Here is a 13,560-nt window from a genome sequence, read left to right on the forward strand (position 1 = left end):
ACAAGTACCATTGGAGACACCTATAGAGCACCTTTATAATCACCCAGTTACGTTGTGACGTTTGCTAGCACACAAAGTGTTCCTCCGGTAATTGGGAGTTGCATAATCTCATAGTCATAGGAACATGTGTAAGTCATGAAGAAAGCAATAGCAACATACTAAACGATCAAATGCTAAGCTAACAGAATGGGTCAAGTCAATCACATCATTCTCTAATGATGTGATCCTGTTAATCAAATGACAACTCATGTCTATGGCTAGGAAACTTAACCATCTTTGATTCAACGAGCTAGACAAGTAGAGGCATACTAGTGACACTCTGTTTTGTCTATGTATTCACACATGTATCAAGTTTCCGGTTAATACAATTCTAGCATGAATAATAAACATTTATCATGAAATAAGGAAATAAATAATAACTTTATTATTGTCTCTAGGGCATATTTCCTTCAGAATTGTCTTCTCGTTCGACGAGATCGAAAGCAAGGGGCACGAGCTGATTGTCGGCGTCACAGGTTATGGCCACCAGAAGCATGCCTCGGACCTTGCTGGACAGAAACGTTCCGTCAATAGAAAGAACTGGCTTGAAGTGACGGTACGCCTCTATGGACGCCCCGAAGGCCCAGAATGACCTCCTAAACACGGTGAATCTCCTGTCCCGCCCCTCGGGGGTCTTGTGTGGGTATCCCTCAACCTCGTACACCATTCCTGGATTGCGGGCATTGATCGCCTGAAGTTGTTTCGGGAGCAGACCGTACGACTCCTCCCAGTCACCGTATACCATCTTTAGAGCCATCTGCTTAGCCCTCCAGGCCTTTCCATAGTCCACATTGTACTCAAATATCATGCTTATGTAATCCTCAAGCTGTGACGCAGACTGCGTCGGCTGCTTGGCGATGGCATGTTTCAGACGCTGGCCGATGAAGCTGGATGTCAGCTGCCGGTGAGGACCTTCCATGCGATCTCTCCCGCATTTGCGCGATCCTACGCAGCTAACGATCTTCCATCGATCGTCCAGTTTGCGCTTTCTAGCACACACCTTCCAGGGACAGCCTTGCTCCTTGTTCTCACACCACACCACGAATCGCTTTTTTTGTCTGACTTTCAGACTATGTAAGGCCGATAGTGTCGCACTGCATACTCCTGTAGTCATATCTTCATGTCTAACATTGAGCTGAACACAAGCCCTAGATATATTAAAGGCTTGGACCTTGGATTTATCTTCTCTTCTTCCGCTGTCTAAGGCCTTGGCACCGCCACTGCCTCCGTATCATACATATCTTCCTCCGTCACAACTGCTAGGTCAGCGCTCGTCAAATCTCTAAACTCATGTGTGCTCATGTCTCTCTGGTATACAGTGCGGAAGACTATCTTTTCCAACAAACTGAACTCAAATTCATCAGCGGGGCAATCGTCGTCCGAGTTCTCTGCATGTCTCGTCAGGTATTCCCGTTCGGCATCTTCCTCTCCTCTTCCTGAGAATCATAAGTTGCCTCGTTAAGATCGTCTGATGAAAAGGTTGTTTCCTCTATGCGTAACTCGGTTGATATTTCTATCAGAGGAAGCTCCGAGGCCATTCTTTCAAACAATGGCTCTTCCTCTTCATCATCTTCCTCAACCCTCCTCTGCATCCTCCTCCGCTCCATCCATCCCCTCTGCATCCCCCTCCAACTCAGTCCTTTCTGGCAAAACTGCATCACTGTCATCCTCGGTCGCCACATCGTTGTTTAGATCAAAACCACCAACCACATTTTCCTCAGCTTCTACAAACTCTTGTGTTACAGGGGTGTTAACTTCTGTGTTGGCTGACTGCCGGTCATGGTATCTGTTGGAAATATGCCCTAGAGGCAATAATAAATTGGTTATTATTATATTTCCTTGTTCATGATAATCGTTTATTGTCCATGCTAGAATTGTATTGATAGGAAACTCAGATACATGTGTGGATACATAGACAACACCATGTCCCTAGTAAGCCTCTAGTTGACTAGCTCGTTGATCAATAGATGGTTACGGTTTCCTGACCATGGACATTGGATGTCGTTGATAACGGGATCACATCATTAGGAGAATGATGTGATGGACAAGACCCAATCCTAAGCATAGCATAAAAGATCGTGTAGTTCGTTTGCTAGAGCTTTTCCAATGTCAAGTATCTTTTCCTTAGACCATGAGATCGTGTAACTCCCGGATGCCGTAGGAGTGCTTTGGGTGTACCCAACGTCACAACGTAACTGGGTGACTATAAAGGTACACTACGGATATCTCTGAAAGTGTATGTTGGGTTGACACGGATCGAGACTGGGATTTGTCACTCCGTATGACGGAGAGGTATCTCTGGGCCCACTCGGTAATGCATCATCATAATGAGCTCAATGTGACTAAGGAGTTAGCCACGGGATCATGCATTACGGTACGAGTAAAGTGACTTGCCGGTAACGAGATTGAACAAGGTATTGGGATACCGACGATCGAATCTCAGGCAAGTAACGTACCGATTGACAAAGGGAATTGTATACGGGATTGATTGAATCCTCGACATTGTGGTTCATCCGATGAGATCATCGTGGAACATGTGGGAGCCAACATGGGTATCCAGATCCCGCAGTTGGTTATTGACCAGAGAGGTGTCTCGGTCATGTCTGCATGTCTCCCGAACCCGTAGGGTCTACACACTTAAGGTTCGGTGACGCTAGGGTTGTAGAGATATTAGTATGCGGTAACCCGAAAGTTGTTCGAAATCCCGGATGAGATCCCGGACGTCACGAGGAGTTCCGGAATGGTCCGGAGGTGAAGAATTATATATAGGAAGTCAAGTTTCGGCCACCGGGAAAGTTTCGGGGGTCACCGATAGTGTACCGGGACCACCGGAAGGGTCCCGGGGGGTCCACCGGGTGGGACCATTCCGGTGGTCCCGGTACACTACCGGTGACCCCCCAAACTTTCCCGGTGGCCGAAACTTGACTTCCTATATATAATTCTTCACCTCCGGACCATTCCGGAACTCCTCGTGACGTCCGGGATCTCATCCGGGATTCCGAACAGCTTTCGGGTTACCGCATACTAATATCTCTACAACCCTAGCGTCACCGAACCTTAAGTGTGTAGACCCTACGGGTTCGGGAGACATGCAGACATGACCGAGACACCTCTCCAGTCAATAACCAACAGCGGGATCTGGATACCCATGTTGGCTCCCACATGTTCCACGATGATCTCATCGGATGAACCATGATGTCGAGGATTCAATCAATCCCGTATACAATTCCCTTTGTCAATCGGTACGTTACTTGCCCGAGATTCGATCGTCGGTATCCCAATACCTTGTTCAATCTCGTTACCGGCAAGTCACTTTACTCGTACCGTAATGCATGATCCCGTGGCTAACTCCTTAGTCACATTGAGCTCATTATGATGATGCATTACCGAGTGGGCCCAGAGATACCTCTCCGTCATACGGAGTGACAAATCCCAGTCTCGATCCGTGTCAACCCAACAGACACTTTAAGAGATACCCGTAGTGTACCTTTATAGTCACCCAGTTACGTTGTGACGTTGGGTACACCCAAAGCACTCCTACGGCATCCGGGAGTTACACGATCTCATGGTCTAAGGAAAAGATACTTGACATTGGAAAAGCTCTAGCAAACGAACTACACGATCTTTTATGCTATGCTTAGGATTGGGTCTTGTCCATCACATCATTCTCCTAATGATGTGATCCCGTTATCAACGACATCCAATGTCCATGGTCAGGAAACCGTAACCATCTATTGATCAACGAGCTAGTCAACTAGAGGCTTACTAGGGACATGGTGTTGTCTATGTATCCACACATGTATCTGAGTTTCCTATCAATACAATTCTAGCATGGACAATAAACGATTATCATGAACAAGGAAATATAATAATAACCAATTTATTATTGCCTCTAGGGCATATTTCCAACAGTCTCCCACTTGCACTAGAGTCAATAATCTAGTTCACATCACCATGTGATTAACACTCACAGGTCACATCACCATGTGACCAACATCCAAAGAGTTCACTAGAGTCAACAATCTAGTTCACATCATTATGTGATTAACACTCAATGAGTTCTGGTTTGATCATGTCATGCTTGTGAGAGAGGTTATTAGTCAACGGGTCTGAACCTTTCAGATCCGTGTGTGCTTTACGAATATCTATGTCATCCTGTGGATGCTACCACGCGCTACTTGGAGCCATTTCAAATAACTGCTCTACTATACGAATCCGGTTTACTACTCAGAGTCATCCGGATTAGTGTCAAAGTTCGCATCGACGTAATCCTTTACGACGAACTCCTTTTCACCTCCATAATCGAGAAAATCCCTTAGTCCACTAGATACTAAGCACAAGTTCGACCGCTGTCAAGTGATCCGTTCCCGGATCACTATTGTACCCCTTGACCAACTCATGGCAAGGCACACTTCATGTGCGGTACATAGCATAGCATACTGTAGAGCCTACGTCTAAAGCATAGGGGACGACCTTCGTCCTTTCTCTCTCTTCTGCTGTGGTCAGGTCTTGAGTCTTACTCAATACTCACACCTTGCAACACAGCCAAGAACTCCTTCTTTGCTGATCTATTTTGAACTCTTTCAAAAACATGTCAAGGTGTGCGTTCTTTGAAAGTATCATGAGACGTCTTGATCTATCTCTATAGATCTTGATGCCCAATATGTAAGCAGCTTTATCCGGGTCTTCCTTTGAAAAACTCTTTTCAAACAACCCTTTTATGCTTTCCAGAAATTTTACATCATTTCAGATCAACAATATGTCATTCACATATACTTATCAGAAATGTTGTAGTGCTCCCACTCATTTTATTGTAAATACAAGTTTCTAACAAACTTTGTATAAACCCAAAAACTTTGATCACTCCATCAAAGCGTATATTCTGACTCCGAGATGCTTGCTCTAATCCATGGAAGGATCGCTGGAGCTAGCATACCTTTTAGCATCCTTAGGATGGACAAAACCTTTCTGATTGTATCACATACAACCTTTCCTTACGAAAACTGGTAAGGAAACTTGTTTTGACATCCATCTGCCAGATTTCATAAATGCAGCTAATGCTAACATGATTCCGACGGACTTAAGCATCGCTACGGATGAGAAAATCTCATCGTAGTCAACTCCTTGAACTTGTGAAAATACTCTTTGCCACAAGTCGAGCTTCATAGACGGTAACATTACCGTCCATGTCCGTCTTCTTCTTAAAGATCCATTTATCTCAATGGCTTGCTGATCATCGGGCAAGTTCACCAAAGTCCATGCTTTGTTCTGATACATGGATCCTATCTCGGATTTCATGGTTTCTAACCATTTGTCGGAATATGGGCCCACCATCGCTTCTCCATAGTTCGTAGGTTCGTTGTTGTCTAACAACATGATATCTAAGACAGGATTACCGTACCACTCAGGAGTAGTACATATCCTTGTCGACCTACGAGGTTTGGTAGTGACTTGATCCGAAGTTTCATGATCACTATCATAAGCTTCAAATTCAATTGGTGTAGGTGCCACAGGAACAACTTCTTGTGCCCTGCTACACACTAGTTGAAGTGACGGTTCAATAACCATATCAAGTCTCCACCATCCTCCCACTCAATTCTTTCGAGAGAAACTTTTCCTCGAGAAAGGACTCGTTTCTAGAAGCAATTACTTTTGCTTCCAGATCTGAAATAGGAGGTATACCCAACCGTTTTGGGTTTTCTATGAAGATGCATTTATCCGCTTTAGGTTCGAGCTTATCAGCTTGAAACTCTTTCACATAAGCATCGCAGCCCCAATCTTTTAAGAAACGACAACTTAGGTTTCTCTAAACGGTGTCGTCTCAATGGAATTGCGTGGTGCCCCTTTTAAAGTGAATGCGGTTATCTCTAATGCCTAACCCATAAACGATAGTTGTAATTTGATAAGAGACATCATGGTATGCACCATATCCAATAGGGTGCAGTTATGATGTTCGGACACACCATCACATGTGGTGTTCCAGGCGGTATTAATTGTGAAACACTTTCCACAATGTCTTAATTGTGTGCCAAACTCGTAACTCAGATATCTCTATGATCATATCATAGACATTTTATCCTCTTGTCACGACGATCTTCAACTTCACTCTGAAATTACTTGAACCTTTCAATAATTCAGACTTGTGTTTCATCAAGTAAATATTCTCAGCATCTACTCAAATCATCTGTGAAGTAAGAACATAACGATATCCACTTCATGCCTCAGCACTCATTGGATTGCATACATCAAAATGTATTACTTCCAATAAGTTGCTCTCTTGTTCCATCTTACTGAAAACGAGGCCTTTCAGTCATCTTGCCCATGTGGTATGATTTGCATGTCTCAAGTGATTCAAAATCAAGTGAGTACAAACGATCCATTTGTATGGAGTTTCTTCATGCATATATACCAATAGACATGGTTCGCATGTCTCAATCTTTTCAAAAACGAGTGAGTCCAAAGATCCATCTACATGGAGCTTCTTCATGCGTACCAATATGACTCAAATGGCAGTGCCACAAGTATGTGGAACTATCATTACTATTTTATATCTTTTAGCACGAACATGTGTATCACTACGATCGAGATTCATTTTAGGTGCAAGACCATTGAAGGTATTATTCAAATAAACAGAGTAACCATTATTCTCCTTAAATGAATAACCGTATTGCGATAAACATAATCCAATCATGCTCAACGCAAACACCAAATCTCGATGGTAGAGGGAGCATGCGATGCTTGATCACATCAACCTTGGAAACACTTCCAACATATATCGTCATCTCACCTTTAGCTAGGCTCCGTTTATTCCGCAGCATTTATTTCGACTTACTAGCACTTAGCAACCGAACCGGTATATAATACCCTGGTGCTGCTAGGAGTACTAGTAAAGTACACATTCATTTAATGCATATCCAATATACTTCTGTCGACCTTGCCTGCCTTCTCATCTACCAAGTATCTAGGGTAGTTCTGCTTCAGTGACCGTTCCCCTCATTACAGGAGCACTTAGTCTCGGGTTTGGGTTTAACTTTGGGATTCTTCGCTAGAGCAGCAAATGATTTGCTGTTTCATGAACTATCCCATTTTGCCCTTGCCCTTCTAGAAACTAGTGGTTTTACTAACCATCAACAATTGATGCTCCTTCTTGATTTCTACTTTCGCGGTGTCAAACATCGCGAGTTGCTCAAGGATCATCATATCTATCCCTGATATGTTATAGTTCATCACGAAGCTCTAATAGCTTGGTGGCAGTGACTATGGAGAACCATCACTATCTCATCTGGAAGATTAACTCCCACTCGATTCAAGCGATTGTGGTACTCAGACAATCTGAGCACATGCTCAACGATTGAGCTTTTCTCCCTTAGTTTGTAGGCTTAAGAAACTTGTCAGAGGTCTCATACCTCTTGACGTGGGCACTAGTCTGAAATCCCAATTTCAGTCTTCGGAACATCTCATATGTTCTGCGACGTTTCAAAACCGTCTTTGGTGCCAAAATTCTAAACCGTTAGTATTACGCACTGAACTATCACGTAGTTATCAAAACGTGTATGTCAGATGTTCCGCAACATCTACAGACGACGCTGAGGTTCAGCATACCGAGCGGTGCATTAAGGACATAAGCCTTCTGTGCAGCAATGAGGACAATCCTCAGTTTATGGACCCAGTCCGCATAATTGCTACTACCAACTTTCAACTAAATTTTCTCTAGGAACATATCTTAACCAGTAGAACTAAAGCGCAAGCTATGACATAATTTGCAAAGACCTTCTGACTATGTTCATGATAATTAAGTTCATCTGATTTATGAACTCCCACTCAGATAGACATCCCTCTAGTCATCTAAGTGATACATGATCCGAGTCAAACTAGGCCGTGTCCGATCATCACGTGAGACGGACTAGTCATCATCGGTAAACATCTCCATGTTGATCGTATCTACTATACGACTCATGTTCGACCTTTCGATCTCTTGTGTTCCGAGGCCATGTCTGTACATGCTAGGCTCGTCAAGTCAACCTAAGTGTTTCGCATGTGTTCCGAGGCCATGTCTGTACATGCTAGGCTCGTCAACACCCGTTGTATTCGAACGTTAGAATCTATCACACCCGATCATCACGTGGTGCTTCGAAACAACGAACCTTCGCAATGGTGCACAGTTAGGGGGAACACGTCTCTTGAAATTTTAGTGAGGGATCATCTTATTTATGCTACCGTCGTTCTAAGCAAATAAGATGTAAACATGATAAACATCACAGGCAAATCATAAAGTGACGTGATATGGCCAATATCATCTTGCGCCTTTGATCTCCATCTTTGAGGCGCGGCATGATCACCTTCGTCACCGGCATGACACCATGATCTCCATCATCATGATCTCCATCATTGTGTCTTCATGAAGTTGTCTCGCCAACTATTACTTGTACTACTATGGCTAACGGTTAGCAATAAAGTAAAGTAGTTACATGGCGTTTTCATTGACACGCAGGTCATACAATAAATTAAGACAACTCCTATGGCTCCTGCGGGTTGTCATTCTCATCGACATGCAAGTCGTGATTCCTATTACAAGAACACGATCAATCTCATACATCACATATATCATTCATCACATCCTTTTTGGCCATATCACATCACATAGCATACCCTGCAAAAACAAGTTAGACGTCCTCTAATTGTTGTTGCATGTTTTACGTGGCTGCTATGGGTTTCTAGCAAGAACGTTTCTTACCTACGCAAAAGCCACAACGTGATATGCCAATTTCTATTTACCCTTCATAAGGACCCTTTTCATCGAATCCGATCGGCCTAAAGTGGGAGAGACAGACACCCGCTAGCCTTATGCAACTAGTGCATGTCAGTCGGTGGAACCTGTCTCACGTAAGAGTACGTGTAAGGTCGGTCCGGGCCGCTTCATCCCACGATGCCGCCGAATCAAGATAAGACTAGCAACGGCAAGAAAAATTGGCAACATCAACGTGACTGTTGGAAATATGCCCTAGAGGCAATAATAAATTGGTTATTATTATATTTCCTTGTTCGTGATAATCGTCTATGTATCCACACATGTATCTGAGTTTCCTATCAATACAATTCTAGCATGGATAATAAACGATTATCATGAACAAGGAAATATAATAATAACCAATTTATTATTGCCTCTAGGGCATATTTCCAACAGTCTCCCACTTGCACTAGAGTCAATAATCTAGTTCACATCACCATGTGATTAACACTCACAGGTCACATCACCATGTGACCAACATCCAAAGAGTTTACTAGAGTCAACAATCTAGTTCACATCACTATGTGATTAACACTCAATGAGTTCTGGTTTGATCATGTTATGCTTGTGAGAGAGGTTATTAGTCAACGGGTCTGAACCTTTCAGATCCGTGTGTGCTTTACGAATATCTATGTCATCTTGTGGATGCTACCACGCGCTACTTGGAGCCATTTCAAATAACTGCTCTACTATACGAATCCGGTTTACTACTCAGAGTCATCCGGATTAGTGTCAAAGTTCGCATCGACGTAACCCTTTACGACGAACTCCTTTTCACCTCCATAATCGAGAAAATCCCTTAGTCCACTAGATACTAAGGATAAGTTCGACCGCTGTCATGTGATCCATTCCCGGATCACTATTGTACCCCTTGACCAACTCATGGCAAGGCACACTTCATGTGCGGTACATAGCATAGCATACTGTAGAGCCTACGTCTAAAGCATAGGGGACGACCTTCGTCCTTTCTCTCTCTTCTGTTGTGGTCAGGTCTTGAGTCTTACTCAATACTCACACCTTGTAACACAGCCAAGAACTCCTTCTTTGCTGATCTATTTTGAACTCTTTCAAAATCATGTCAAGGTGTGCGTTCTTTGAAAGTATCATCGGGCGTCTTGATCTATCTCTATAGATCTTGATGCCCAATATGTAAGCAGCTTTATCCAGGTCTTCCTTTGAAAAACTCCTTTCAAACAACCCTTTATGCTTTCCAGAAATTTTACATCATTTCGGATCAACAATATGTCATTCACATATACTTATCAGAAATGTTGTAACGCTCCCACTCACTTTAATGTAAATACAAGTTTCTAACAAACTTTGTATAAACCCAAAAACTTTGATCACTCCATCAAAGCGTATATTCTGACTCCGAGATGCTTGCTCTAGTCCATGGAAGGATCGCTGGAGCTAGCATACCTTTTAGCATCCTTAGGATCGACAAAACCTTTCTGATTGTAGCACATACAACCTTTCCTTACGAAAACTGGTAAGGAAACTTGTTTTTGACATCCATCTGCCAGATTTCATAAATGCAGCTAATGCTAACATGATTCCGACGGACTTAAGCATCGCTACGGATGAGAAAATCTCATCGTAGTCAACTCCTTGAACTTGTGAAAATACTCTTTGCCACAAGTCGAGCTTCATAGACGGTAACATTATCGTCCATGTCCGTCTTCTTCTTAAAGATCCATTTATCTCAATGGCTTGCCGATCATCGGACAAGTTCACCAAAGTCCAGGCTTTGTTCTGATACATGGATCCTATCTCGGATTTCATGGCTTCTAACCATTTGTCAGAATATGGGCCCACCATCGCTTCTCCATAGCTCGTAGGTTCAGTATTGTCTAACAACATGATATCTAAGACAGGATCACGTACCACTCTGAAGTAGCACGCATCCTCGTCGTCCTACGAGGTTTGGTAGTGACTTGATCCGAAGTTTCATGATCACTATCATAAGCTTCCACTTCAATTGGTGTAGGTGCCACAGGAACAACTTCCTGTGCCCTGCTACACGCTAGTTGAAGTGACGGTTCAATAACCTTATCAAGTCTCCACCATCCTCCCACTCAATTCTTTCGAGAGAAACTTTTCCTCGAGAAAGGACTCATTTCTAGAAGCAATTACTTTCGCTTCCAGATCTGAAATAGGAGGTATACCCAACTGTTTTGGGTTTTCTATGAAGATGCATTTATCCGCTTTGGGTTCGAGCTTATCAGCCTGAACCTTTTTCACATAAGCAGCCCCAAACTTTTAAGAAACGACAACTTAGGTTTCTCTAAACGGTGTCGTCTCAACGGAATTGCGTGGTGCCCCTTTTAAAGTGAATGCGGTTATCTCTAATGCCTAACCCATAAATGATAGTGGTAATTCGATAAGAGACATCATGGTATGCACCATATCCAATAGGGTGCAGTTATGATGTTCGGACACACCATCACACTGTGGTGTTCCAGGCGGTATTAATTGTGAAACAGTTTCCACAATGTCTTAATTGTGTGCCAGACTCGTAACTCAGATACTCATCTCTATGATCATATCACAGACATTTTATCCTCTTGTCACGACGATCCTCAACTTCACTCTGAAATTACTTGAACCTTTCAATAATTCAGACTTGTGTTTCATCAAGTAAATACACTCAGCATCTACTCAAATCATCTGTGAAGTAAGAACATAACGATATCCACTGCATGCCTCAGCACTCATTGGACTGCATACATCAAAATGTATTACTTCCAGTAAGTTGCTCTCTTGTTCCATCTTACTGAAATTGAGGCATTTCAGCCATCTTGCCCATGTGGTATGATTTGCATGTCTCAAGTGATTCAAAATCAAGTGAGTCCAAACTATCCATCTGCATGGAGTTTCTTCATGCATATATACCAACAGACATGGTTCGCATGTCTCAATCTTTTCAAAAATGAGTGAGTCCAAAGATCCATCTACATGGAGCTTCTTCATGCGTTCTATACCAATATGATTCTAATGGCAGTGCCACAAGTATGTGGTACTATCATTACTATTTTATATCTTTTGGCACGAACATGTGTATCACTGCGATCGAGATTCATTTTAGGTGCAAGACCATTGAAGGTATTATTCAAATGAACAGAGTAACCATTATTCTCCTTAAATGAATAACCGTATTGCGATAAACATAATCCAATCATGTTTATGCTCAACGCAAACACCAAATAACAATTATTTAGGTTTAACACCCATCTCGATGGTAGAGGGAGCATGCGATGCTTGATCACATCAACCTTGGAAACACTTCCAACACATATCGTCATCTCACCTTTAGCTAGTCTCCATTTATTCCGCAGTTTTTAATTCGAGTTACTAACACTTAGCAACCGAATCGGTATCTAATACCCTGGTGCTGCTAGGAGTACTAGTAAAGTACACATTCATATAATGTATATCCAATATACTTCTGTCGACCTTGCCTTCTCATCTACCAAGTATCTAGGGTAGTTCTGCTTCAGTGACCGTTCCCCTCATTACAGAAGCACTTAGTCTCGGGTTTGGGTTCAACCTTGAGATTCTCCACTAGAGCAGCAAATGATTTGTTGTTTCATGAAGTATCCCTTTTGCCCTTGCCCTTCTAGAAACTAGTGGTTGTACTAACCATCAACAATTGATGCTCCTTCTTGATTTCTACTTTCGCGGTGTCAAACATCGCGAGTTGCTCAAGGATCATCATATCTATCCCTGATATGTTATAGTTCATCACGAAGCTCTAATAGCTTGGTGGCAGTGACTATGGAGAACCATCACTATCTCATCTGGAAGATTAACTCCCACTCGATTCAAGCGATTGTGGTACTCAGACAATCTGAGCACATGCTCAACGATTAAGCTTTTCTCCCTTAGTTTGCAGGCTTAAGAAACTTGTCAGAGGTCTCATACCTCTTGACGTGGGCACTAGTCTGAAATCCCAATTTCAGTCTTCGGAACATCTCATATGTTCTGCGACGTTTCAAAAACGTCTTTGGTGCCACAATTCTAAACCGTTAGCATTACGCACTGAACTATCACGTAGTCATCAAAACATGTATGTCAGATGTTTCGCAACATCTACAGACGACGCTGAGGTTCAGCACACCGAGCGGTGCATTAAGGACATAAGCCTTCTGTGCAGCAATGAGGACAATCCTCAGTTCACGGACCCAGTCCGCATAATTGCTACTATCAACTTTCAACTAAATTTTCTCTAGGAACATATCTTAAATAGTAGAACTAAATCGTAAGCTATGACATAATTTGCAAAGAACTTTTGACTATGTTCATGATAATTAAGTTCATCTGATTAATTAATGAACTCCCACTCAGATAGACATCCCTCCTGTCATCTAAGTGATACATGATCCGAGTCAAACTAGGCCATGTCCGATCATCACGTGAGACGGACTAGTCATCATCGGTGAACATCTCCATGTTGATCGTATCTACTACACGACTCATGTTCGACCTTTCGGTCTCTTGTGTTCCGAGGCCATGTCTGTACATGCTAGGCTCGTCAAGTCAACCGAAGTGTTTCGCATGTGTTCCGAGGCCATGTCTGTACATGCTAGGCTCGTCAACACCCATTGTATTCGAACGTTAGAATCTATCACACCCGATCATCACGTGGTGCTTCGAAACAATGAACCTTCGCAACGGTGCACAGTTAGGGGGAACACTTCTCTTGAAATTTTAGTGAGGGATCATCTTATTTATGC

The 13,560-nt window shown here is 42.8% G+C and overlaps 1 protein-coding gene across 1 annotated transcript; it reads right to left on the reverse strand.

Annotated features, from left to right (window-relative positions):
* Window positions 1-433: 433 nt before the first annotated feature.
* On the reverse strand, window positions 434-958 carry LOC141037927 (uncharacterized). Its single transcript, XM_073506396.1, has one exon. The coding sequence runs from the start codon at window positions 956-958 to the stop codon at window positions 434-436; it is 525 nt and encodes a 174-aa protein (XP_073362497.1).
* Window positions 959-13,560: the final 12,602 nt, after the last annotated feature.

This window comes from Aegilops tauschii, chromosome 1 (genome assembly GCF_002575655.3).
Source record: "Aegilops tauschii subsp. strangulata cultivar AL8/78 chromosome 1, Aet v6.0, whole genome shotgun sequence".
Taxonomy (NCBI): Eukaryota; Viridiplantae; Streptophyta; class Magnoliopsida; order Poales; family Poaceae; genus Aegilops; species Aegilops tauschii.

Coding starts and splice junctions, on each gene's coding strand:
- LOC141037927 (XM_073506396.1), bottom strand. CDS start 958: ATGGAAGGTCCTCACCGGCAGCTGACATCCAGCTTCATCGGCCAGCGT.